At 45.2% G+C, this 26402-nt stretch overlaps 1 protein-coding gene across 6 annotated transcripts in view; it reads right to left on the bottom strand.

Moving 5' to 3' along the window:
• Nucleotides 1-26402, bottom strand: part of BOC (BOC cell adhesion associated, oncogene regulated) — a 72668-nt gene that overhangs the window by 27540 nt on the left and 18726 nt on the right. For 3 of the 6 annotated variants that reach the window (XM_019734865.2, XM_074331864.1, XM_074331870.1), the window contains 2 exons: nucleotides 7784-7965; nucleotides 6823-7101 (listed from right to left, as the gene is read on the bottom strand). In XM_019734865.2, coding sequence (XP_019590424.2) covers nucleotides 6823-7101; nucleotides 7784-7865 — 361 coding nt within the window. In that variant the 5' untranslated portion in view covers nucleotides 7866-7965. Of the gene's footprint in view, nucleotides 1-6822; nucleotides 7102-7783; nucleotides 7966-24539; nucleotides 24667-26402 lie in introns of those variants that run through there. The other 3 variants (XM_074331879.1, XM_074331890.1, XM_074331883.1) reach the window with 3 other exon arrangements.

Raw genomic sequence — 26402 nt, forward strand, 5'->3', positions numbered from 1 at the left:
GAATCTATAATTCTGCTTAACATGCTAGGTGGTCCCTTAGCTTAGAAAACGGACCTAGGATTTTCTTTAAGCATGTGCTTCTATGTGCAAAGAATAGATGGAGGAGAAGAGTGGGGTATATTAAGAGTTCTAAGCGTGTCCTTGGTAGAAGATGCTCCATGGATTTGAGGTCTTCCTCTGATGACCATTACTAAATGGAGAATTGGAACTCTGGCTTTTTAGGGCAGACACTTACTGCCCAGATGCCCTAAGCAGAGCTTATACCACACATTTGTCTGGGCACCAGATCTGATGGGATTAGTATTGCCAGTGTTATCTGAAGATTTCACCAGACTATCAGGGGAAATTCTTGTGAGGTGTGAATTTCTGCTTGTAGCCAGTGGAAAACAAAAAGGATTAATATGATTTTGGTCTAAAGCTATAAGTCATTTGCTATTTAGATTTCAAGTTGCTTAGCACATTTTGGGTCTAAGCTATCTCTCAACAATTTTCTTGCCCAACTGGCAAAATAAAATACACAAAACTTACAGTACAAAGCAGCTAAAGTTTAAGCTCAAGCTAGTTTTCCTTTTCCAACTCCATACCCCCATGTGGAGCTGTCTCTTCCAGCAAAGTGGACTCCCACTCAGTCTGGAGGGTATCTCCAGCCCCAGCTTTCAGCTGCAGACACCCTTCCCCTCTGGGGCAGCTCAGGAAGCCACCTGTGTTTCCTTTTCTCCCTCAACACTTCTTGCCACTGCCGCCACCCCCCTTCATCCCAAAGCAAAAGGCTTGCACAGGATTCCCTGAGACGTCCAAGCCAACAATAAATGTTTTTCCAATTTGGATCGAATGGTTCCTTCTTGTTCTGTCAAGGAGTCATTGCCTGACTGAACCAGACAGGGAGAGAGGTGGTATTGGGAAAAAACTACAAAGCAAAACAAAACACTCTAAGGTTTCCTTTCTTAATCACAAAAGGTACATTCTCGAAAAGAAGAGAAACAGCGAGAAATGGGAGAGAGTGGGGAATAGGATGGGTAGCAAGAGAGAGGCGATCAACTGACTACATTCAGGATTTGATTGAACTCACCAAGGAAATATCTCACTAGAAATGAGACTCACTATGGAAGTATCTGCACCATCCCAGGAACTGCACTAGGCTTAGGTCTAAGTACAGTTGTGTTTAGTTGTTGAAGGTCTGAGGAAAGTATTGAGGACTTAAAAAATTCGAGATAAAGGTTGTCCCCCATACATGCTTCAAGGCTTACCTCCAAGTCTTCCTCAATCCCCAATGAATCACAGTTCACCTGAACTCACTGTTTGCCTGAGCTCCCACTAAAATCTGTTTCCATCTCTGTGAGGCAACTCATGGGTCTGGCTTGCTTTATGGCTAACATGTTACTGCAGTCCATCTTCTCCATTAGACTATGAGATCCTCAACGGCTGGGACTAGGTCTCACTGTGCTCTGTTGGAAATTCTAAACACTCCCCAATTCTCAGGACACCAGTTTCTAAAACATACAACTATTGAACCCAGCGCTGGAGAACAGATGGTTTGCCATGTCCCAAGTGGGACTCATGAATCTCCAGCCTGCTGGCTTCCCTAAGGATTTTGGACATACCAGCCTCCACAATCAGGGGAGCCAATTCTTTGAAATCAATCGATTTCTCTCTTCCTCTACCCTCTCTTTTTTCCTTTCTCTTTCTCCCTTTCTCTCCCTCTCCATATATATATATGCTGTTTTTTTGGAAAACCTTTACTAAAACAGGGATAAAGAAAGCTAGAAATATTTTAATGTCTACAGTGGTCCTTAATGGCCTGTTCTATTTCAGGGTCAGAGCCCAGAAGACCTTAAGGAAGTGTCTGATGGGAATCAGAGTTGGGGGCAGCTGAGCCAAAAGCACATGGCTTCTGTCTGTGGAATTCACCGTGCTGAGGGCCAGGGTCAGCCCAGCCTGCCAGTGCAAACCAATGACTGTCTGGTTGGAGAATGAGCTACAGTGAACCAACAGAGGTATAAATGGGCAGCTCTGTGGGCTCCAGTGACCACCATGCAGTGACATCGCGGGCTGCTCTGAAAGGCAGCGGGAGATGAGACTCTGGGTGGGAGAACAGGTGTATACAGGGAACTAAGGCATCCACAGGAAATGGGTTAGGTCTCTCTTTCTAACAAGCCAGTCCTCTCTCTCGGCTCTGGCTATGGTTGGAAGCTTTGCCACCCCCTGAACTCTGGCTTCCTAGAAGCTGCTCCAGAATGGAGTGGGGTGCCTCAGGCATGAACACAGGCCCCAGAGACTACTGCAAGAAAACGCTACACAAATGTTTGTTGACCAAATGGGTGAATGAATCAAGCCTGGAATTTATAAAATGCTGTCACGTATCCTTTCATTTGATCCCCTCAAAAAACCCACGAGACTTGTAATTATTACTGTGCTCATTTCACAGTTGTGGCAATCTGAGAGATTAAGTGATTTGCCCAAAATCATGTTAAGTCTTAAAGTGGCAGAGTTAAAACAAACGCTGGATCTTTTTTTTTTTCCTCCCAGTTTCTTATTTTTTCCCATTACTACCAGTTTGGCCCTTCCTTTAATTCATGGGTTAAATTATGGTAACAAAGGGTCCCTGTCACCTTCTGACCTTTCCTCAAAGTCACAGAACCATGGAGACAGCTGCCAAAGGGGAACTCCTTCCTTTCCTGTCAGCTGCCTCACCTTCTGATCCCTGATGCCAGAGAGAGGATAATTTGGGAGTACGTGCCTGGTCTTAGTGCTTAAATGCCTTATGGAGGGATTAAAGATCCGCTCTCAATTAAATCAGCATCAGCTTAAGACGTCACATTAGCTTGAGGACTAAAATTCCCAGATATAGAATTATTACCCAGTTACCACCTATTTTATTTCTAACCTCGACTGGGACCTAGGTATAATAGGATAGTTGGGAGAATTAAAGAATAAAAAAAATTGAAAAAAGTTAAAAATGAAGAATTATGTAGGCGTAATTATTTGAATGGTAGATTATTAGAGGAAAGGGGTAGAAAACAGCTTTCATGTTGTAGGCCAGCTCTGGTGACTGGTTGCGATTACTTGCTATGCTGTAGGAGAACAATTCTAAGGCTGAATCAGGATCCAGGAGGAAGAAATACGGTCTACTGGCAATGTCTTCTGTTGGTTCCAGCGCACACAGTGGGAATATTTGAGCCGTGTCAAGTAGTCGCCCTCCTACTATAAAGCGTGTGAAAAGAAAGGTAAGAGGAAAAAAGGAGATCAAAGTCAAAAGCATTTCAAAAAGCAAGAGTTAGACAAGGTGGTCTGAAGTGAGGCATTCGCAGCAAGAGAGATTAACCACAAAGTTTAAACTCAACAGGAAAAAAAAAAAAAAAATCTCCACAGGGGAGAGTGAGATGGGCATCTCTCCAGAGTGAAGACAGCCGTTATCCACATGGCCAGGACAACCTGGCGTAGAGGGGAGGTGAGCACAGGGGACACTCTTCGGGTGATTCCATTTTACCAGAAGAGCAGAAGCTGATGTGACGTCCCAGGGCAACCCCTATCCTGCAGCTTCAGAGTAAAAGAGGTCTGAACAGGAAAGCTCTGCTAGAGGCCTCCTCCACATCCTGAATCCTCAAGCCAGGTCTCAGCCCCCGTCATTGAAATCTCCCAGCGCGCTCTAGAAGGTTCACTAAAATGCAGGAGGCAGAGTCTTGCCAGGTGGGCCACACAGCAACTGCTTTGTCTGAGGATGAACATCTGAACATACGCAGAAGAGGCCAGAGGAAAAGAAAGTCTCAAATGCTGAGTGTGGGTGTGCGTGCGTGCACGCCAGCACGCCGCTGCCCAGCCTTGCCTCTAAATGCAGACCAGGCCTTTACTAATCCCTTCTACCACTCAGCCTCCCTCGTACACCAGCCAACCAGCAAAACACAGCCCCCATTCTGCTCAGGAATGTGCTTTCGGAAACTTAATCTAACTGCTGAGTCTGGGCCAAATCCCCCATGGCATTAACCCAAAGACAGCACCCCTTTTTCCCGCCTCTCCCGCCTTCCCACTGCCTCCTCCAAATTTGGGAGGCTGCAGTTCCACTCCACCAACGCCCTGTTCTCCACGACACAACCCCCTCCAAGCCTGCTCTCTCAATTTCCAGAACTTCTCCATCCTTCTACCAGGCCCAAACATTGCACTTCTGATTCATGCCTAAATGACAAGCCAGTAGTTCTTGGCTTTCAAACAAGACTCAGTTGGCTTCTGCAAAAGCCCCTTCTTCTCTCACTGTGCTTCTTGGGTTGTAACCAAACCCTTCCCTTTGTCCTCACTGCCAACTGCAGATCCCTTCAAGCACCAGAGAAAGAAGTGGCCAGGAATTTTTTAAAAATAAAGCTATAAATTGTCTCTCCTCACACAGATACACCTTGAAGTAGAAGGAGGGCTCCAAAGTAAATCTTCTCCTCTCCAATTCTCCCTGCCTCCAAACAATACAAGGTTCAGCCTGGCTTCTAATTAGGCCAAATGAATGGTTATGGTGCTTTTTGAGCCTTCACAGACACGTGCTGACCACTTGCAGATGAACTTTCCCTCCTAGATGAGCAGCATTACCCTTTAAAGGCACAAATGTTGCTAAAAAGCATATTTTATTTGTAACAATGAACAACTGGAAGTGACCTAATTGTCCAGCAATAGGAAAAGGGTTCAGTACATTATGGCTGAGACACTCAGGGGACATTCCAGGGCCCTTAGTACTGATGATTCTGCTTGGTAGGGGCTGGGGCAGATTAACTAGGAAGGCGCATAAGGGAACCTACAGGAGAGATGGCTACATAGTATATACATATGCATATGAAAAACGCATCAGCTTTTTCACTTAACATTAGCGTACTTTGTGTACTTTACTGGATGCAGTTTATACTCCATAAAAAATAAAAAGTAAATATGGTCATATGGCCAGTGGAAATGGCGTATCATACAGTGCCAGAGGGGAGAGAATAAGGGCAGAAACTGTGTGGTCAGTAGCATGACCACAACAGTGTGAAAACGCGGGTATGGATAAAGACGGGGAGGGTAATACATACTCCAAAATAATAATGGTGGTTGTGTGACGATGGTGGGCTTACGAGAGACATTATTTTCTGTATATTCTAAACTTTCTATAATGTAATTTTAATTATAATTTAAAGAATATAAGAGTATGATGGTAGGAAGTGTAGCTGTGACCTCAGCCCTTCTTGTTATGATGAGACGAGCCTTCCTCACCCAAGTCTCCCAGCACCCTCTCCCCCCCTACAAGCACAGCTGGAGGGGAGGGCCCATTACTGAGCACTGGTAGCCTGCTTCCCAGAGGCTGGGCACTTAGGCTCAATGGGTGCTCCTTCTGCCACAAAGGAGAATAGCGTCATAAGCCGGGGGGTTGGGGGGGGCTCCAAGATGCAGTCCAGGCTCTGTCTGGCACCCTAGGGATTTGGCTGGGGACCCACCCCGCCTGCTTCCCTTCTCTGAGAATAAAGGCAAGGCTGCTTGACTCTTTCCCAAGAAAACAGGAATAATGTGGGCAGCCACTGTTCTAATCTCTATTCTCCATGTAGTGAAGTCCCTCCCGGGATCTAGGGACCAGAGGACACAGAAGGGTCTTTTCTCCTTTCCCATCTCTCACCACTCTCCTCCCAGGACTCACACCTCACACAGCTAGGGACACCAGCCAACTTTGATAGAGGAGCATCTCAGAAGTTTGCTGCCTTAGGCATGACCTGTAACCTAAGGACCACTAACCTCCCAGAAACAATCACCCAGGAGGGTGATGATGTGGTGTCATGGAAGCCCACAGCAGGGCTGTCAGGGAGTAGGGGACACTGCTAAGTCACGGGGGAACAAGCTTTGGAGACCTCACAGTTTAAATCCAAATACCCCTACAGTCTCAACAAGTTTCCCTATTCCCTACCCTTCAGGCTCCAAAGAAGGGGGGCAATCCTTGTTTCCCAGCTATAGACTCAGCCTATAAGAATGGGTATTGGGGCTGCTCTCCAGCCTTTGGAAGTTTATTTAATCAGTCAAGTCTTATTTCCCATATGTACAATGGGTAGAACATCAGCTAACGTGTGTGTTGTGTCCTGGGCATTGTAGTAGACCCAGGTGGTAATTACATAGTATTAAGAGTCGTATGAAATCTTCTCCTGGCAGCCTCCTTGGACCAAACTGTCACCTAATCTCTGCCTCTTTTCTCTTTTCTTTAGCCCTTTGTCACACAGTTTCCTTTTTATTGTGTTTGACTGTTTATATACCAGGCATTTGGAATCTGCTGGCCCCTCACAGAGAGGTAGGAAGCCAAGTGTGGGAAGGGTAGCCTCTGTTCAGGCCACATATAGTCCTGTAACTGCTCCACCACGACCATTGTGAGAATGGAGTGTGGACAATAGAGGGGACAGTGAGCAGTTGGTACGACCACACCTAAAACCACAGAACAACCAAAGATTAGGTTGGTGCAAAAGTAATGGCGGTTTAAAAGGCTAAAAATAATTGCAAAAACTGCCATTACTTTTGCACCAACCTAACAGAAAGGCATTGCATGGCGCAGCCGTGGGGCCCACAGAAACAGTTCAACCACATCAAGTTCCCCTCTTTCTAGACACTCACCCCGGACACTTCATGTCCCCTGCTCAGAGAGTGGCTTCACAATGGCACATGGCCCCTGTCGTGGGGGACTACTGGGCAGCTACCACACTCCAATTTAAAATTTCAATGGTTGAGGCCTCTTTCGTGGTAAGATTAATGACAGGCGGTATGAATGGCAGGGGAGACAGAATGGGAGAAAGGAACAGAGATGGCACCGTGGCAGAGGAGCACGGGAGCGGCACTCACTGGCTAGTGTCACAGTGGCTGGCACGCTGGCCACAGCCCCTGCAGGCATCCGGGCCACACACTGGTACCGTCCCACGGTGCGGTTGTTGAGGGCGGTGATGACGAGGGTCCCGCGGGTGATGAGGATGCCCAAAGCCTTGTCTGAACCGTTCAGCTCCTTCCCGTCCAGGCGCCAAGTGGTGTTCATCCACGGGGGCTGCACCACGCAGCCCAGGATCACCGTCCCTCCGAGCTTCTGGACAGTGGAAGAAGGCTGGACGGTGACCTGGGGGACATCACCTGGAGGGAAACGAGGAAGCAGACATGAAGCGACACCCCCAACAAACCAACATGACCGTTTTAGAAGCACAGCACCCAGGCAGCCAGTCGGAGCTCAGCAACCCAGGCGACTTGATCTTTCTCTGAAAAACTCGACTGTCTTTAGGTTCAATCCCCAACCTGTCTGTGTCCCCAGAAAGTACACTGGAATGGCAGAATGGGGTGAAGGCAAGAGTGGAGGCTTTGGAGCTGGACAGACCTGGGTCTGAAACCCAGTGCCACCACTTCTGAGCCACGTGACGTTGGCCTTTTTGGATCTCAGTTTCTTATCTGTAAAATGGGGTTGATGATATTTGTCTCACAGAGTTGTTGTGAAGCTTATAAACAACATGAACTTCCTGCCATAATCTCATATAATAAGTGCTCAATAAAAGGCAGTTATTATTACTCTTCCTCCGCTGTTACATATTAGAAATGAATAAAATACCCACATATAACCAATAAGATATAGTCAAGATCATTCCTCATCTTGTACTATTGAGTGTGTCCCTGAAGGCAGTGGGAATTAAGTGTTCTTTGAAATCCTGAAAGACGAAGGGCTGTTGAAAGGGTTCTTGTTGAATGTGCAATGCTTCCATTTGACATTAAGGGCAAAGCATTCTTCCAAGAGGGATAGGCTGAGAAAGAGGAGGGCAATACTCACTCAGGTTGGCAAAGCAGCCTGCTGTGGCTAAGAGGAGGTAGGCAAGTATGACCTCGGGCCTCTTTCCTGTCTGAGTCGTCATCGTCCCACGTAGCAAGTTGTATTATAAAGGGTCCGAAGCCAACGTCCCATAAGCCACCAGAGTCACTCAGAGACACTCTGCAATCTTCTGCAATACTCTGCTGTGAGAAAGAGAAAGAGGAACGGCCCTGGTGAGAAGCCCCAGGACGCCTCTGTGGTAACGACAGCCTGGCTTTGTCCCCTCACCCCCTGCTTCCATCACATACACTGGCAACCCTCAAAGTGTTCACCTGGCCATGCTGCTGGAAGACCAAAGAACACTCTCATGCCATTTCTCATCTAAAAGAAACTTCTTCTAAGTTATCCTCCCCTTGAGCTAGGTGATTTTATGATGTTAAGATTGCTAGAGCCTTGCCCAGTGCACAAACAGCAACAGGCCGAGGCCGGGGTGGGGGGCAGGATACCAAGAGGCTGAGACCTGGGACCACGTCCAGGGCCTGGGCAGTGAATATCGAGCACAGATGCTGGAAAGGATGAAGTTATCATTACCATTTGTTTGCAGGAGGCCAGATGTCCATGGCCACATGGCAGGCCATGCCGCCAGCCCAGACTATTGTGGACAGCGAGGCCATCCTTACAATGCCGGAATCCCTCCTGCAGGGGATGTCACTAATGAATGAGTCCTAAACTCTCAGAGACTCACCAAGGACCTCATGTTTCGATTCTGCCCAACCCTTTACCTATATCCCTGTGAACTCTCTTTCATTCTTGGAATCAACTTACCCTCCTCAGCTTGTCTGTAACCTCTAGTCCCACAACCACAAACACAGAAAAAGTCACACATCAGCCAAGGCCTCTCACTTCTCTCTGCCCCTCCTGCTGGAATTCTGGTGTTTTCCATCTCTGTAAAATTTGTACTCTTGACAATTGTCCATGTTATATCTCCACCTCAGAACAACATTCCTTTGGGGCTGTAGACGGCACGGCACCTCCGGGCGCCTGTTGACACATCTCAGCTATCAGCCACCTTCTTACTGTCTGCCTAGAACGTTAACTCCTCCCTTTCCATGGTATTATTTCTTTATGTTTCCTTTAAGCTACAGTCCTTAAAAGATTGCATCAAAATCCCAGAGAGGCAAGGGTACACACTAACACACACTTCTGTCACAGCCAAAACCAAGATTCTGCTTCCATGCTTTTCACTGGTGTACTTATCGGCCAATAAGGAAGGTGTCAACACCCTTATGAGGCGGGGGCATTAGAATGAGCTTCAGATAACATTGAAGGCAACATGCCTGCGATCTAGACAGTAGATGCATCTTCCTGAATCAGGCATAGGTGGCAAAACTATTAGAATAGTAATTTCCAGAAGGGTTACATATATTAAAAATGTTAACTCTTCTGGACCAGATTATCTAACCAGCAACGCTTTCAAAGACTTACAGTCATCACTGAAAAATGAGGGGATGTAGTTAAGCTACTCACTTGAGCGATGCACTGTGCTCACCAGTCTCTGGTTCTGGCCACGGGCACAGTCAGTTGTAAGAGTCAGTCCTCAGCTCTTCAGCCCCCGTAGCTCCTGACAGGGGATGAAGGCTGCGCTCTGGGGCTCTTGCTCTGGGCTAGAAGTGCTTGGGGTTTGCCTAAACCTGTCCCTTTTCCAAGTACCTTTGGCCCTTCGGCTTTTCACCTGGCTGTTTAGTCAAGAGGGCCACATTCGCCCTGCCCAGCAAGCACCCCTCCAAACCAGATTGAGGACCAGCCCCACACTGGTGTTCAGAATGCTTTCCAGGAAAGACTTCTTTCCCCTTGATTTTTAATCCCTCCCTTTGCCTTGTGTATTTGACACCAGAGGACCTCCAAGATTCCTCCATCACTGGGTAACGACAAGGGTCATTTTCTAAAACAGGTTAGAAAGGAAAATTCTAAAGAAACTTTTCAAAAGTTCTTTCCTGACACATTAAACTATATTCCTCTTTGTGTAGAGAGAGCTTTGGCTCTTTTTCAGACAATCTAGTAAATCAAATGATCATGTCATTAGCAAAGTGAAATTAAGGAAAGCTGCAAAGGATGTGAGGCTGGCTGGGAAGGGGAGTGGGGGTGGGGCAGGCCTGCTAAGCTCTTTGCACGGAGCCATCTTTGAATCTTCATAAAATCCCTGCAAGGTAGGGGCTATTATCCCCATCATACAGGTGAGGAAATTGAGTTCCAGAGGTCAAGCAACTTGCTCAAGGTCGCAACCGTAGGCCTGGAATGAAAGCCAGGTTGGGCTCATTCCAAAGCTCTGTATTTTTAACCACAGTTAGTAGCCTTGTCACACATTTTCTATCAGTGCTTTGCACCCAGTGGGTACTTAACAAACAGACTTGAAATAAGGGTGATTACAACAGTGAGGAGTTTTAACAGTGATTTCTATTGGAAAAGTTCATTAACATGTTTACAAACCAATACTAAAAAGCAAGCTTTGGGTGCCCTCTCAGTGTTCCAGATACTTGTTTTAATTCTCTACTTTCCCCTCAAATGAGATATTGTGTTTATCTAGAATACTGCATGAATTACCAATGATAGCAATTTAGGGAACCTGCTTGCTCATGACCTGCTGCAGTTTCCCCAACTCCTAAGGAGATTGCGGACACCTGTTCCTTGCCTGCTGGAGACAAAATGAATACAAAGCAAAAAAGGGCAAAAAAAAAAAAAAAAAAAAAGACAAGCAACAGACAAAGAGGGACAGGAGGACTGTTTCTTATCTGAGAACAGGGTGGCTGCAGAGGTGTTTGGGTTGTAAAGTCCACAAAGGTTTTACTGAGGAAATTCAGCCTGACCCCCTCCTGCTTAACAAGGACCAGCGAAACAATTCCTGTTACTTCTGCACCCTCGGTAATTTATAAGGTTTAAAATGGAAACAGACCCCACCACTGCTGCCAGCCACCATCCAGCTTTTAAAAGCAACCAGGAGAAAAGAATGTAGCTGGGGAGGGAGAGACAGAGGAAGCAGGTACCCAAAAGGGAGGAGGGAGTTAACTCATTAATCCCCACACACACTTGTAAGTAGGTACCATTTAATGACCCCAAAGCAGGACACGTGGGGTCTCCTTCACATAACAGCAGAACTGTGACAAAAACATGGCGGGGAGGAGGGTCACTGTAATTATGATGCATTTTATTTAACAGCTGGGGAAACTGGGTTACTTCCTAGACCAAGTCATCTAGAGAATTTCGTCTACAAAGACACATGATTCTGAGCACTTAGTTTTAATGGTTAAAAAAAAAAAAGGCCATAAGACTTAACTGGAGTACCTAATTGCAGTGTAACCTTGTCCCATTGTGAAATGAAAAGGGTACAGTTTCAAAGTTGGGCGAAGGCAACAGGAAGGCCTGTTATTTTTCTCAGCAACACAAAGTATGTCTAGATCCTTCTTATTTTTCTATGCATTTTATCAGAAAAAGAGAGATCCAAGAAAAAAAAAGAAAAAAATCAAAAAGCAGAGAGAAGGGAAAATGAATTCTTGACATGAATTCCTCATTGAGGCCTAGGTACTTGCTATTTTTAAGGGTTATGCGGACACACAACATAAAATGTGTCTGAGAAGTTTAACTGCTGACATACATGTTCCCACTGAAATAATCTCTTCCAAGCAGATGTTTTTAAAATGTTCCAAAAACAACAACAACAGAATACACTTCTGAGGTTGAGACCAAGCATGAGAAATTATAGCCTCGGAGTATTTATTTTGTGAGAAAATTACAAACAACGGAGAGTTGATCATGGGCAGGAGACGGCCGGCTCCACCTTCTCCCAAGCAGGCTGCTGACTGGCTAGAGCAAGAGTGAAACAATGGCACAGGAGGCCACGTCTCATCCCTGATCACCTGGGCCGCTCAACTCTCTCAGGAAGGGAGACCTCTATGACCTAAAACAACATACACCCTTTGGATGGCCTATGACCAATCACTAAGAGCTGAATAAGACAGCATGTGAGCTAGCAGACAGCATTATAAAGACTTTTAAAAACATTCTTTCAGGGGCAAGAACAAAATTTTTGTTCCACTGGTTGGGAGGGGCTAGCTACAGGAAAAAAGAAATCTTTACCTAACTCTGAATAACATTTTTTGCATGTTCCCAATTCTGTAGAGTAAGATTCATCTTTCCCAACTATCTTTGAAGGCAGAGAGAGGTTTTGCTCCTAGATGGTGATGCAAAGTGACTGGGGTTGAGTGCTGGCTGCTCCATAGCCTCAGGAAAGATGCTCGTATTTCTGCAAAGAGGAGCGGCATTGGGGGAAATATTGGGGAAACAAGTGAATTATCAAGGGGCTAAATATGTGAATTTGGATAGACTTGGGAGAAGGAATTAAGAAAGGTCATTTTTACTTAAAAGGTTGTTCTTTTACCCACAGACCAAATTAAAGGGAAACATTTTAAATTAGGAGGGAACCTCAGAGAAAATAAAATAATAGCTTAGAATAATGCCTAATGGGTACTGAGTGTTAGGAAGGAGGAAAGAGGCACTAAGTGATTTGCAGAAGGTCTCCCAGCTAATTAAGAAGGGAGACTTAGGGGGACAAGTCAGGTCTGACTCTTAGCACAGTGCTCTTTCTACTACCCTGACATTACCTCCCAACAAACTGCTCCTGGGGTCATGTTAACCAACTGCTTAGAACTGCTTTGAGAACTAAATTTGCGATGTTTTTGAATTTACTTTCTTATGCATAAAAAAACATTCCGTGGATCATTATCTGTAAGAGTAACGTTCTCTGTGTGGTCCTTTTCATTTTTTTACTATTTACATCCTAATCTAGAGCAGTCTGTTGCTGTCCTTCACACAAATGCCTTCAACAGAATTTTCTGCAGTGATGAAGACATTGTATATTTGTGCTGCCCAGAACACTAGCCACTTGCCATCTGCGGCTATTAAATCCTTGACGTGTGGCTAATGTGACTGAGAAATGGCATTTTTAATTTGAATGGCCACATAAGCGTAATGGTTACCACATTGGACAGCACAGTTCTAGGCTAACATCTGGAGCATCTACCCAGACCACCGTGAGGTCAAACAAGGAAGAATAACAAGGGTTTGATGCTCTTAAGTATGAGCCATGCTTTAGCCAGCCTCTAAACATGTCTAGGTTAGTTCTTATTCAACTTTTGTGTATGAGTTTTCTATTTAAAAACTGTGTATTTTGATTTTGTTATTATTGAGAAGAAAAAATACTGTGATCTGCTACACAAGACAGCATGCAAAGCACTGCAATAGAAAATGAACTCAGTCCCGAGATGCTTAAAGCAAAACGTGGGACATAAGGCAGCTAGTGCTCAACAGATATCCATAAGCTCCTCATTTCCCAGCCTCCTTGGCGTGAGCTTAGAGTCATGTGATTAGTCCTGGCCAACGAACAGGTCATGTGTCACTTTCCAACCAACACGGTTAAGAGAGTTCTCCCTTCTCCAGTCCCGGTGACCACATGTCACAGGTTTCAGAAGGTGTAACTACCAAGATGGAAGAAGGCAGTGCAATTTATGCCAGGAGAAGAAGAAAACCTTTGTTGCACAAAACCATTGAAGTCTTCGGATCATGTAACCAACTCATGTAATATCTTTGATATCTTAACTGATCACCAATTCAGTCTCAACTGGGAAATAGAAAATGAGAGCAGAGAGAGCATTTTCAATTTTGAGTCTTTGGGAAGGGTTTTCTGGATATAGGATTTGAAACTGGGCCATCTGGAATATGCACGTGTAAGGAGATGCAGGGCACTGCCGGAAGGTGACGGTGACCTGGTGGGAGTGGTGCATCAAGCATCTGGCTGTCACAGAAGGTTTATCTGGAACAGTAGTCTCCATATTTTTCTGATCTTACTCCCTTATGAGTAAAATATCCTGGGCAAATCTCCCCAATACACGCATGTGTACTTATAAATTAAGTGCACGTATTGCTGAACTACAACTTTAAAAAGTATAGGTAAAAATGAAACCATATTTTAAGGGCTTGTTTATCATGGTTGTTTTACAATATCATTAAGCTAATACTTTAAGACTGAATGCCTATTTAGAATTACGTTGATCACTAATGACACAAATGTAATCTCTTTCAAATAGTCTGCTTGAATGTTAATTATTTTGTTGACTTCTCATCAGATGTGATTCCATTATCATTGTTTTCACTTCCTAATGTGGCTTGAAAAGGGCTAGCTCTGCCTTTTCCTCCTGTTGGCATGTGCTTGGATTATCAGCATCCTCTTCAACCCACAGTTTCTTTGTAGCAATCTCTTTAAGCCACTTGTACTTTTGTGAGAGTTAATTTAGTTAAAACTAAATAATATAATCTGTAAATCCACTTAACAGAGAACAGGAAAACTGAAGAGTGAATGCACAAGTGAGTGAGGTCCCCACTGCCAAGCCCTTCACCACAGTGGAGCTCTCTTGCTACTGTTAGGACAAATCACGGCCAGACATACTGACTAAAAGGTAATCACTGTCAATCCCGGTATTAAACAGCAGGAAAGCTTAATTTTTTTTTTCCCTATTCCTTTTTTAGATAGAAATAAACATTAAGGGAATCTCCAACATTTTCTTCTAGTGTCCCAGTGGAATTTCTTGTATTTCCCTTTAGAAACTTGCATCCCACTTTGGAGACTATTCTAGAAGAAGGAAAACAGGCAAGGTAGGAAACTGAGGTTGTGTCATGCTATGGAAGACTACGAAAAAGTTTGAAATTAACAGCGTGGGGGGAACAACTGATGGTTTTTGAGAATGGCATGCATGATAAAAGTGACATTTGGGGTAGATGGGCCAAACCTGGGCTTTTCATTTTCACTGAACCCAAAATTTATAACAAGCTCTAACAAACATGGACAGAGTCTATTTCCACTCAGGTAGGTGGGACCCCTCACTGTCCAGGCCAGGGGAAAGGAGCCTGGACACAGCATCTTGGCTCTGGGGAGGAATCCCCCAGAGAGAGAAACTACGTCTGCCTCTGAGAAAAGGGAAGGTCTGGTCTCTTGATTAGCCCACTGGACAAATCTAGTCTTCTGCCACCTCAACCACTTGAGACAAAAGTTACTGGGGAGTCTCATTTCTTTGTCACACATACCCGTTCCTGAAAATGGCCTCATTTCTTTAAAGATATTTTTTTAAAAATCCACCCATAGAGACAAAGGGGGGAACCCCACAAACCTTTATTGCTAAACTGGAAAAATAAAAGAGAGAAAAGGAAAACCACTTCCTTTCTTCTACACTCCATTCTCAATCCCCCCACCCCTATTCCATATAAATTCAATTTGACAACCCTGCTAATTGGATAAACGCAGCTCCTACACTCCTGGAAAGCCATTCCCTTTTCTTTCTTTCTTTCTTTTTTTTTGTTTTTGGAGAGCTCAAAACAGGGTGATTGTGCTGTTCTTTAACACGAATTCCATCTGCTTTATTTCTGTCTCTCCATTCACCGCTCCTCTTGAATATTTATGAAGCCTTCCCTCCTGCCTATCCCCTTTCCACCCCACCTCCACCCGCCTTCTTCCCTCAACCTCCCTCTCCCCACTCTGCCTCCCTTTCTCTCTGAGACTGATAAAAACCTTCCAAATGGCCCCCCCTCCTTGCTTTAGATAAACACAGGCAGTGTCAAGTGTGAGGAGTAGGGGGAGGTGGGAAGGGGGTTCAACTGCCAGTCAAGCCCCCGGCCTTCAGTGAGGCCCAGGGGCCTACCCTAATCTGCTGCATGCTTGCCATATGGGGGCTGTGTTGCCCCGGGAAACACTAACAGGCAGAACGGAGCTTAATAGAGTCCATATTCATTGTAATGCAGTGAGATAGCTCAAGGCACCAGTGCCCCTTCAGTTCAGTTTCATTCTTCTGTTTCCCTCTTTCTTTCTGTTTTTCCTCCTGTTTTCTTTCTTTCTTCCTTTCGAAAGGACCAGGTCCCCAAAAAGCTATAATATGGAGAAGCCTGGGCTGGCAGGAAAGCAGAACTTTATTTGGGGTTAGGAGTGAGGAAGATGATGGTGGTGTTGGGGTCAGGGCTGAGGCTGACAAGAAGTAAGTGGGAGCTCCCAGGAGAGCAGAATGCAGAGAGGGGTACATATCAGCACAGGGGTGGAGCTCAGAGCGTGTGGTATTGCATACGTGCTGGTGTGCCCGGGCTTGAGTTTGTGTACGTGTGTAAGGGAGTGTGGAGGGTACGTATGGTCCATCAGGGCCCTGGAGCACGGAAAACTTCACGTTTATTCAGCCACCTATGGATGCCTACATATCCCAACACTACCCCATCTCTAATCCCAGTCACTGTAAGGCCATAAAAGCCAGTGACACCTACCTCCCAATGTATTAGGCCAGTGACCAATTCCCAGCTCTTCACAGTTGCCTTGAAAAGTCACAAGTGTGTAATGGGATGAAATCACTTTAGAAATGAATCCCTGGAGGAGCCTAAGACCCCACAGCCTGCCAAGTTGGGGCCTTTTTCCTCCTCTGGCTAATCTGGACTGAGGGAAGAGGTGACAGTTGTGGTCCGACACAGCGCCAAACTAAGGGCATATGGGTCCTCTTTGCATTAAGAGAGCGGGCTGTCTAGCAGATGAGGTCTTGTCATAAGTATATCTGCTGAAGTGAGACATAGTCTCCCTGAGGTCAGAGGTGACCTTTCCCCAGGGTCTATAAGAAAAGAGGGCAGAGAATGTCGGAAGGAAATAGAGTACATTTCTCCCAACTTCTCAGAAAAAGTAAAAGTGGTAACCAAGATGCTGTGAAAGTCCTCAAACAATGAAGAATCCGTTTCATAAACTGTGAAACAAAGATATTTGTTCCGTGACTGTAAAAATCTCCCATCTAAAATCAAGATGGAAAAGAAAAGAAAAACTACAAAAACTTTCATATACTCTCCTACAGTTGAAACTTTAATTCCATGGTGTCTGGCACATAGGAAAAGCTCAATAAATGGTTTCTGAGTGAACCATATACAGAGGGGGGCCAAAAATATATACATACACATTTTAAGAAAGGAAATAACTGTATTAAAATTGTAATACTTACTATATACCAATACAAAAGATGAATACACGTCGTGTGTATACATTTTTTTTGGCACCCCCGGTATATGCTCCTACAATTGTATTATTGCTGACCAAGAACTTGAAATTCTTTACCCAACTGACCACTACCATCAGGGGTCAAACAGGTGGCAATGACTTTAACAGAAGCAAAATGGTCCTGCAAAGGTGCAGTAATGCCCCTAACACTGTGATGCCAGGATCCACTACAATCTGTAGAGGGCTCTGTTATTCGCCTTGTCCAACGCCAAATGCAGGCAGGCTGTCAGATAAAATGGCTCAAACCAAAGCTAGTTGTGGTTTGGTCTTTTTGCCTTCCAAACTTGATATAGTCTACTTTCCTTGCTTTTACCCCATTGAGATGCACCATACATCTGTGGTTTCCGAAGCTCAACCCAGGGGAAACCACCTGTAGGAGAGTTTATGAAAGTTCTTATAATTTTTCTTTGCCTCTACTTACTCTCTTGATTTTAAGGCCCTATATCCAAACAACTCCACAGCAGATGGTACAGTGGATTTTCAAGAGCCAGACACAATTTCAATTCCTGGCTTTCAAACCTAAATAGCATTTGGTTACCTGAAATGTCACCCAGAAGCCAGCCTCAGTACCATATCCATTTACATCCATTAGGGACCCATAAAGGCAGTCATGCCTCTTCCTGAGGATTCCAGAGTAGATGAAGACAGACAACGGAGCAGGGTCTTAGAGGACTGAGAGCACTTACCCTCCCCAAAGCAGAAGCTTTCCCCTCCAACTTATCTTTTGTCTGCGTAGTCCTATTCCCAGTTGTTCTGCCACCAGCATATTGCACGTGTTGCAGAGACCTGCTCCACAAAGGAGCAAGTAAAAACACTGAGAGCTCCACTGCGTGCCTGTCCTGGAGAACCATGGTCGCTCAGCAGGGCAGCCAAGCTCTTCCCAGCCTTCCCTACAGTAAGCAGTTGCTCAGTAATCTTACCACCGATGTATGTGATGTGATGAGAACCAGAATGGCCAACTCCTAAAGAAAGCAGGGACTGCTACTCTAGTCTAGACCAAATGCCTGCCTTTCATTTCCCTGCTCATGACCTACTTATAAAAACATATACTCAAACTTATCTATTCTTCCCTAAAACCATGTTGATATTTACCGCCCACTCAGGTGCCCAAACTTGGACTCACCTTGTCTCCTGGCTCCCCAGATGCCCCACCCCAGGATCTGACCAGTCCTACTGACTCCAACTTTCACATCAGCAGCCAGAGAAACACAGTGCAACAGAAATACCGTGCAAGCCCCAGGTATCACTTAAAACTTTCTAGTAGCCACATTTGAAAAAATAAGTGCAAGTCGTTTTGGTAATATCTTTTAACACAACACATTCAAAATAGTAGCACTTTAATATACAATCAATACAAAAATTATTAATGAGGTTCTTTGTATTTTGTTTCATACTAAGTCTTCTAAACCTAGTGTGGATTTTATATTTACTACCAATCCCAACTCAGACTAGCCGCATTTCAGGAGCTCAATAGCCACACGTGCTAGTGGCTATTGTACTGGACAGCACAGGTCCAGGACCCCCAAATTTGTTTCCTGACTCCTTCTGTTCCCCATCTCATCATCCTTCACATGGTCCTGGACCATAATCTATGCTCCATCTAACCTGATATAATTCTCACAATGGCCCTGGAAGGTAGGTGCGTGACCAACTCATTTTATAAATGATGAAATTAAAGCTCGGAGTAGTTAGATATTTTGTTCAAGATCACACAGAGAGATGGGACATCAGAGTGGGGATTTGAACCCGGTCCACATGACTTTAAACCCCCTGATTCTTTTGACTTTACCACATATTTCTTTAAGTAAATTATGGCATAATAATTGAATCATTAAGCAACCATTAAAAATGATAATTATAAAGATCAAGTAGCAACATGAAAAATGTTTAAAAGATGGTAAGGAAAAAACATAGATCTCATTTTGTAAAAAGCATGGAAGCAGTTGTGTGACACCTAGCAAGGAATATGAAACAAATAAAAGCAGCTGATTTGAAAATGTGAAGGAATTACGAGGGATTTTCCCACCTTTGAGGTCAGTTGAAAACAAACAAGCAAATAAGCTAACAGACCTGCCTTTGATAGCGCCTCAACTGAGTATGATTAAATAAAGTCCCAACTCCTTCGCATGACCTTCCGGGTTCTTTAAAACGAGGCTGCAGTCAACCTTCCCCATGTCTTCCCCCCACGTGCCCTAAAGCCTGGGCAAGATGCGTTGGCACACCCTCTCCTCCTCCTACCAGAACCCTGTGGTCCTTCTCCCTTCATTCCGTCCCCAGAACTCTGATGTCTCCAGGGACCCCTCATCCCAGTTTCCACAGCACAGTGTACGGCTATTACAACATCGCCTCAGTGATTTGTGGATTTGGTCCTGCATCTGTCTGTAATGTGCCTCTTCCCTCTTCCCCACTGACCCCAGACTGTGAACTTCCTGAAGGCAAAGATATGCGAAATTTATCTTGGGAATCCTAGTACCCAGAAAAGCCTGGGCACATCATAGAGGTGCAGTCAATATTTGCTGAATTGAACGGTTTATTCCGATTAGAAATGTGGGGCTGAGAAGGAATGTTAACCTGACCCATGGACATATAGAAGGGACACAGAGACACATTGTTATCAGTGGTTTTTCTAGGGGAAAAGGACAGCAACTGCAGCCTTTATTTTCTAAACCAAATGGCCCCTAGATCAGTAGAGGCAGCCCTGGAGGGAAGGGCCTGTCAGAAGTCAGTGTCCCATAGCATGCTCCTATGGCTTGGGGTTTCATTCAAGGACTTCTTTGTTTTCCTTCTTATGTCTTCTCCCAAAACAAACACCCAACTACGCTTGAGACTTCAGGCTTCCTGCAGCCACTGGACTGCAGGCAATCTAATCTAGGATTATACCATGATTAGGTATTATCTCGCCAAAATCAACATGGGCCTGAGCTTGAGACCAGGATGGAAAGAAGCAGACAGAGAGGGATGGGAAAAGGAGAAATAAGAACAGCATTGAGTGAGAAAGAGAAGGATGGATTCAGGCCTGAAGAGAGAGCAGGGAGGGTGAGAGTAGAGATGTGGGAAAGGCAACTAAATATGCAGAGCTCCTACTATGTGCCAAGCCCAGTGCTGGGGGCTTCATATATGTCACCACTTATCATCTTCACTACCCAGAGAGTATTATTGTCCCCACTGTACAGATGGGAAAAGAGGTTATCAAAACCCTTCTTGATGCTTTTCACATAAGGATTTTAGAGCTCACCTCCAATTTGTGTTGTAGACATAGCTTCTCTACTAAGTGACAATGTTGGAACTCAACAGGATCCGGTACGAAAAAGCCACTGGCCTTGGGTTTGGATGTGAGCTCTCCCACTTTCACCCTTGGGAGAAAGTGGCTTTGGGGAAACGACCTAATCTCTGAGCCTCAGTTTACCCGTTGTGTAAAGGAGAATGATAACACTTGTTTTGCAGAGCTGTTTAAAAGAGTTAATGAGATTACGTGTGAAAGCAGCCTGGCACACAGCAACCATGCGATAATTCTGGGGGTGGGGGGGACAGGTGTTACGGAATTTTCCTACTAAAAGCCATTCATTTGACGTCTCATTTCACACAGTGGCATTGCTACCTGGTGGGATTTTAGATTAATGTTCTTTAAGATTTAAAGACATGCATTTTAACAACTCCAGACACATGTGAAATCATCTCTCTGCTCATTGTTCCTTATAAGCTCAACAAAGTTTAGCAGTAGCCTGGTTTTGTTGCCCTACACACATGCATCAGAAGTTCAAGAAATATTCTTTGTTGGGAAAAACAAACAAATAAACAAACAAAAAACAGTGACACCCACATTCTATATAATGTTTTACAGAACCTCACAACAGCCCTGTGGGACAGGAGACCCATAGAGATTGCTATAGTGTTCCCAAGTTTGTGGCAAGATCTAGCTTCTAGCCTGTCAATCTCTACCCAGCGACAGTCAACATTTATATCGCGTAAGTGAACAGCCTCTCTCTGCCACCACCCACCCCACTTGGTTTATGCCCTCTCCACACTCTCCTGATGATGATGATAATAATAATTTCTCCGTAGTGTCTCTAGTTGTTCAGAGAGAAAGGGAAAAGATCCCTGACAGTAGGTCATTTGGGACAAGAAGTTATAGACAAGTGTTTATGGAAAGGAAAACACACCCCAGTCCCTCTCTGACCCCCACTCCCAGCCCTAGAAAGGAGTTCACCTCTGACCTCACCAGTGAATGCACAAAGGGCAACAAAACCACCTGCTTTTTTCCACCTACCTGTTTCTAATTACAGCCTGTGGCCAGGGCTCTATCCACACAAGTAAACAATGAAGTAAAATGGTAACATACTGACTGGAGAGGGAACAGGAGCATCCACTTCCAAACCTTCTGGAGCTCACAGTAGACAAAAGATCCAATATAAAAACGAGTGAATCAGAACCCCGGTAGACAGCAGACATGAAGTATAGAAACAAACCAGTCCTGCACCCACACGGCACGTAAGGCAGATCTCAACAGCTTCAAGTCCTATGTCTTCAGACAAAGAAAAACCAACCCCATTTGACAATTGATCCTTGTGTGAATGCAAACCTCACTGTCATAAGCAGGCTCTGGGAAGAAGGCTGGGACACCGCCTCCACCTGAGGCTGGGACATTGCCTCCACAGAGCCCACTGAAGGCAAAGGAGCCCTGAGAAGAACCGATGTATCATCCCAGGGAGCAAGGACGCTCAGTCCACAACATAAACACAGAACCGCAGAAAAGGCATTTTCCCCAAATCATCCAGAAAGGTAACAGGATTTGGCTCAGAAGTGGCATAGGACAAACAAGGGCATTCTGCTTAGTGTTCATACTGGAAGGGCACACAGAACCGCTGCCAACCCGAACATCGCTCCTGGTGAGAGGTACCAGTCCCTGGGTGGGCTTGAGGCAGAATTCAGGTCAGTCCTGCGAACCCACACTGAGCACCCACTGGGTGCCTCACACTGTGCAGAGGGTGAAGAAGACGTAGAGAAAAGCTAGGCACAGTTTCCCATCCTTAAAGACCTTGGAACCTCGTCAACATTCAGCGTTGACAACATCTTTCGGTTATACCAAAATTAAAATGCAGCATGGCCTCAAGGAAAGATCCAAGTCAAAGATAAACTGCAGATTTTACCAAGTATAGGCAAGGAAGTGGAGCATGAGCAGAAGCATCAGAGAAACGGCACTGGAGCACGTGAACACCCCCACACGTGCCCACTCAGGCCCTGCTCCACACAGGTCAGTCCTCCAACAGGGCCCTTGTCACAAGTCCTAAAACAACCCCCTTTTTATCACCCATGTTCACTCCTAGCAAAGTCCTGGAAGATTCGCCCAAGTACATCAGTTAAGGCAGGAAACAGGCTTGGAGCTAATAGAAGTCTAGGAGGACCTCTTAAACCTCAGTGTTGTCACTGTCACTTCTCACTATATAGTAACTTGTTAGTTTGCTATAGTCTCTCTCCTGGACCCATAGCAGATACTCAATGAATGTTTGCTAAGCAGTAGAGACCTGCCTCCAAAATCTTTTCCAAGCCTAATAATTTGATCCTGGGCGTTGGATTTGATGAACCTCATGCAAAGCAGAGCGTGAGAAGGGGAGGGTGATGCGTGAGTGTCTGCTGTCTCTGTTCCTAGCTCCCTCCAGGATCTAGCTTGGGAGCCCACTGGGGTTCTTACTCCGGGGGGAAGGCAGGCAGAACACTGGTCTTCCCTGCTCTAGTGTCTAAGCATGAGGTGAGTGGGGGTGGGCTTGCCAAGGAGCGGGTGTGTGGGGACAGAGCCAGGAGTGCTCTCGGCTTCATGTAAAAAGGTGCTGGCTCAGGTAGTAAATGGCCATCAACTGTGATTGCATGGCCATCAGCTGTGGCTAGTTGGCCGTCAGCTATAACCAGTGAGCCATTGGCCACTAATATAACTGCTGTGGCTACGCTAGCAGGAAATGGGGTCTATCAAGGAGATGGTGGCTGACAAACGTGGACTGCAGTTAGCACGGCGCAGTGAGGGTTGCGGATTGCAGACAAGTGGATGGCAGGTTGCAGGTAGTGTGGCTCCTGCTTCCTGTGTCTCCAACCCAGCCGCCAGCGAGACTATATGGTGTGACTCCTTTACCTATAGATCCGTGGGTGTTCCCTTTTGGCCTCATATATCCTGCGTTCTTATGTGGGTAGCGGGAGCAGAGACCCCGCAGGCCGCCCCACATGAGAAACGGCGCAGCGAGCAGGGTCTCCCGCATGACAAGGTGGAAGGAGAATGTGAAGAGAAGCAGGCACCAAGGAGACTCACTTCTGTTAGGTAGGCAGGTCCCAGCACCTGCTGGATGCCAGACAGTGGTTACTTGCCCAGCTCTTGTCGTCCTACAGCCCTGCACTTCCCCGAGGAAGCACCATCACACTAATTATTACAGTTCACCTAACTGTAGTTAGGCTTCAGGGATCAGGAATGGCGATCATCTTATTCCCAAGGGCACCTTCAGCCCTACACACAGCTCTCTGTAATTCAGCAAATACCTGTTGAGTGACCTGAGACACAATGGTAAAAGGTCGCAGAAGCGAGGAGAGAGAACTGTAGGCATATACGCATGGTCAAGGAAGAAGCTTTTTCTTAGTGCAAGCTGGGCATTGAGGACACTTTGGGGGTTAAACGACACACTTTGATTTACTCTGTGAGGTAACATAATTACCACCAATTCCAAGTGAGCTGTCACCTGCAGTCATTTGCTATGCCCCTTCCTCATGATGACTGAGCTACCAACGGACCAGGCCCACGTCCACCCCTCTACATGACTCAAAATGGGTCTCAGGTTCTGTGACCCAAAATGAATGAAGATCAGGCCGCTGCTTCTTAGCCTGTCTGGTGCTGGGGCTGATTTAAGCAAATGCTGGGCAAAACCGCCTCCAACTCACCGCGTGCTGGCAAGAAACCAGAATTATTCAAATGAAAAGCTAATCCTTGGGGTAAAATGGCTGAACTGTTGAAGATGGGCCATCAGAAACTACCCCTCTTTAGCTGGCATCACTGCGCTGTGACACAGACAGTCTCTCCTCGACTTTCCTGCAAGCAACACAGCCTCACCCTGAACCATAGGAGGATCCACTCTGACATAGGACAACAAAATCTGTCTCACACAGGGATGCTGAAGGAAGAACCGATGACGTTAGCAAATCATCTAGAATAATGACTGGTACAAAGTCGCTGTTCGATAAATGACAGCAACTTAGTAAATTTGATTGACTCCTTTTTGGGTTACTTTTAGGAGTATGCTGTGTTTTCATTAGTCTGAACCTTGTTGCAGATTTATCCTTAGTATTTCAAAAAAAGAGGTCTGAGAATAGATTATACCTCAGGGGCCAGATACCCCAACCCAGACTTTCCGGGCCTCCTGCTCTGGGCACGTGCAATCACTACCTCTAAGACACACACGCACACACACACACACACACACACACACGTGCTCACAGCACTCAGCTCCAGCTGGTAAGTGTGCTTTAGAATCATGACAGTTTACTTTCTTTCCCATCTGACCTCATACAAACACACTTTCTTCACCACCTCCCTGACCCCCATATATACACATTCCATCCCCCACCCATCCCAGTCTTTCTCAATTACAAAGCTCTTTTAAACCAACTAAAACTTAAAATAAATACCAATTTGGAAACCTGAAGCACGCTCCAGTCCGTCTGTCAGTCCCTGCCTTCTGCTGGAAGCCCCCAAGTCCTGTCAGCTCTCCCCAACTCGTGAAGCGCAGTGGCCTTGGTGCAAAGCTGGCACACGCAGGGAAAACAAACACATGGAGCCCTGCCAGCTGCGTCAGGCTCCGCTATTTATAGCAGGAGCAAAGTGTGGGGAATTGGAAAAGCTTGAGGGTCAGGAGCAGAGGGGTGGGGATAATTCCAGCCGCTGCTGCCGGGCTCAACCAGCTGCACAGGATCCCCTGCCGAGCGTCTGCCATTCCCAGGTGCAATCCATCCTGGGTATGACTCATACCAGCACTGTGCTGGAGCGAAACCGAAAGTCTCTCAGGGCAGAGGGCCTGCTGTGTCTCGCTCAGTTGTGGCCCCAGCATCTATCACATCACTGTGCTTGGCACATAGTAGGAGCACAAGGAGTATTTGTTGATTCAATGAACAAATTTAATTTTCTTCCTGCCTCACTCACAAGGTTACAGATGGAGGACAGGGAGTAAGGAAGTAGAGGCGAGGGTAGTGAGGAATGCCTAACACAGTGCTTCTAACAAGCTATTGGATGGTAAAATGTGCTAGCAAAAATAATTTAGGGAAAAGCTGTATTAAGAAAAGCTAATTAGGTGTCTTTATTGCAGGCCTTTTCAGAGCCTTTAAGATGCCATTATGCCTCGCGAATCACCAAGAGGGGACGGAGTATGCACGGAAGCCTGGACTCACTTGACCACAGGCCTGGACTTACTTGACGGCATTACTCTGTTTTCTCAGAGTACCATTAGTGAGGGGAACTTGGTCAAATACACTTTGGGAAATGTTGGCCTAAGAGGTTGCTGGAGAATATCCCAAAAGTAATTTGTAAAACAGCATGATCCCATTTTTGTAAATACAAAAATTACATATGAATATGTGGTATATAGTTATTTGGATTGTCATAGGAAAAGATCAAGAGACATTTAAATGTTTACATCAGTTATCTCTGAAGATGAGGAGATTTGTACTTTTCACATTAAACACTTCAGAAATATTCAAAGTGGGTATGTTATCACTTTTGTAATTAAAAAGAAAGCTATTCCCAAATATTATTATGTCATCACCCACTGATTATTTTATCTTCCCATGGGCATAGGGGCCTCATTTCCCAACAACCCCTGGGCCACAAAATGTTGCTCTTCGCCCCATGTGACATCCAAACAGTTTCCTGTATCAAGCTGCAACATTCAACTCCTTTGGCTTGTAAAGAACATTTCCCTTAATTTCAGGATTCTCTTGCTCCCACACAATATGGACAAGTGTTTTGGAAAAAATGAAAACACATTTAATAATGTTAACAACTTTTACAAATTTGAAATTACTTTGTTTAGTAAGTTGTATAAAATATCCACCAAGTACATAGTTTGCTGAAATTACCATGTTAGGCATATAACATTTAAAGACTGCTTTTTTGGTGAAGGGATTAAGAAGTACAAATTGACAGTTACAAAATAGTCACGGGGATGTAAAGTAAAGCATAGGGAATATAGTCAACAATATTGTAATAACTATGTATAGTGCCAGGTGGTTATTAGACTCGTGGGGGATCACTTCGTAATTTAAATGTGTAACCACTATGCTGTACACCTGAAACAAATATAATATTGAATGTCAACTGTAATTTAAAAAATAAAGACTGCCTGTTTTTCCTGCCAAATTACTAATTTCCCAGTTTAACTGATTTGTAAATGGAATTAAAAGTCGCTGAGATTTAGTGAATCCAACAAACCAGGCTTTGTCCCACTATGAGATTAAGGCAAATATTGAGAAGTGGAAGAAATAATCAATCTTAGTATA

Source organism: Rhinolophus sinicus, linkage group LG01, assembly GCF_036562045.2.
Source record: "Rhinolophus sinicus isolate RSC01 linkage group LG01, ASM3656204v1, whole genome shotgun sequence".
NCBI lineage: Eukaryota > Metazoa > Chordata > Mammalia > Chiroptera > Rhinolophidae > Rhinolophus > Rhinolophus sinicus.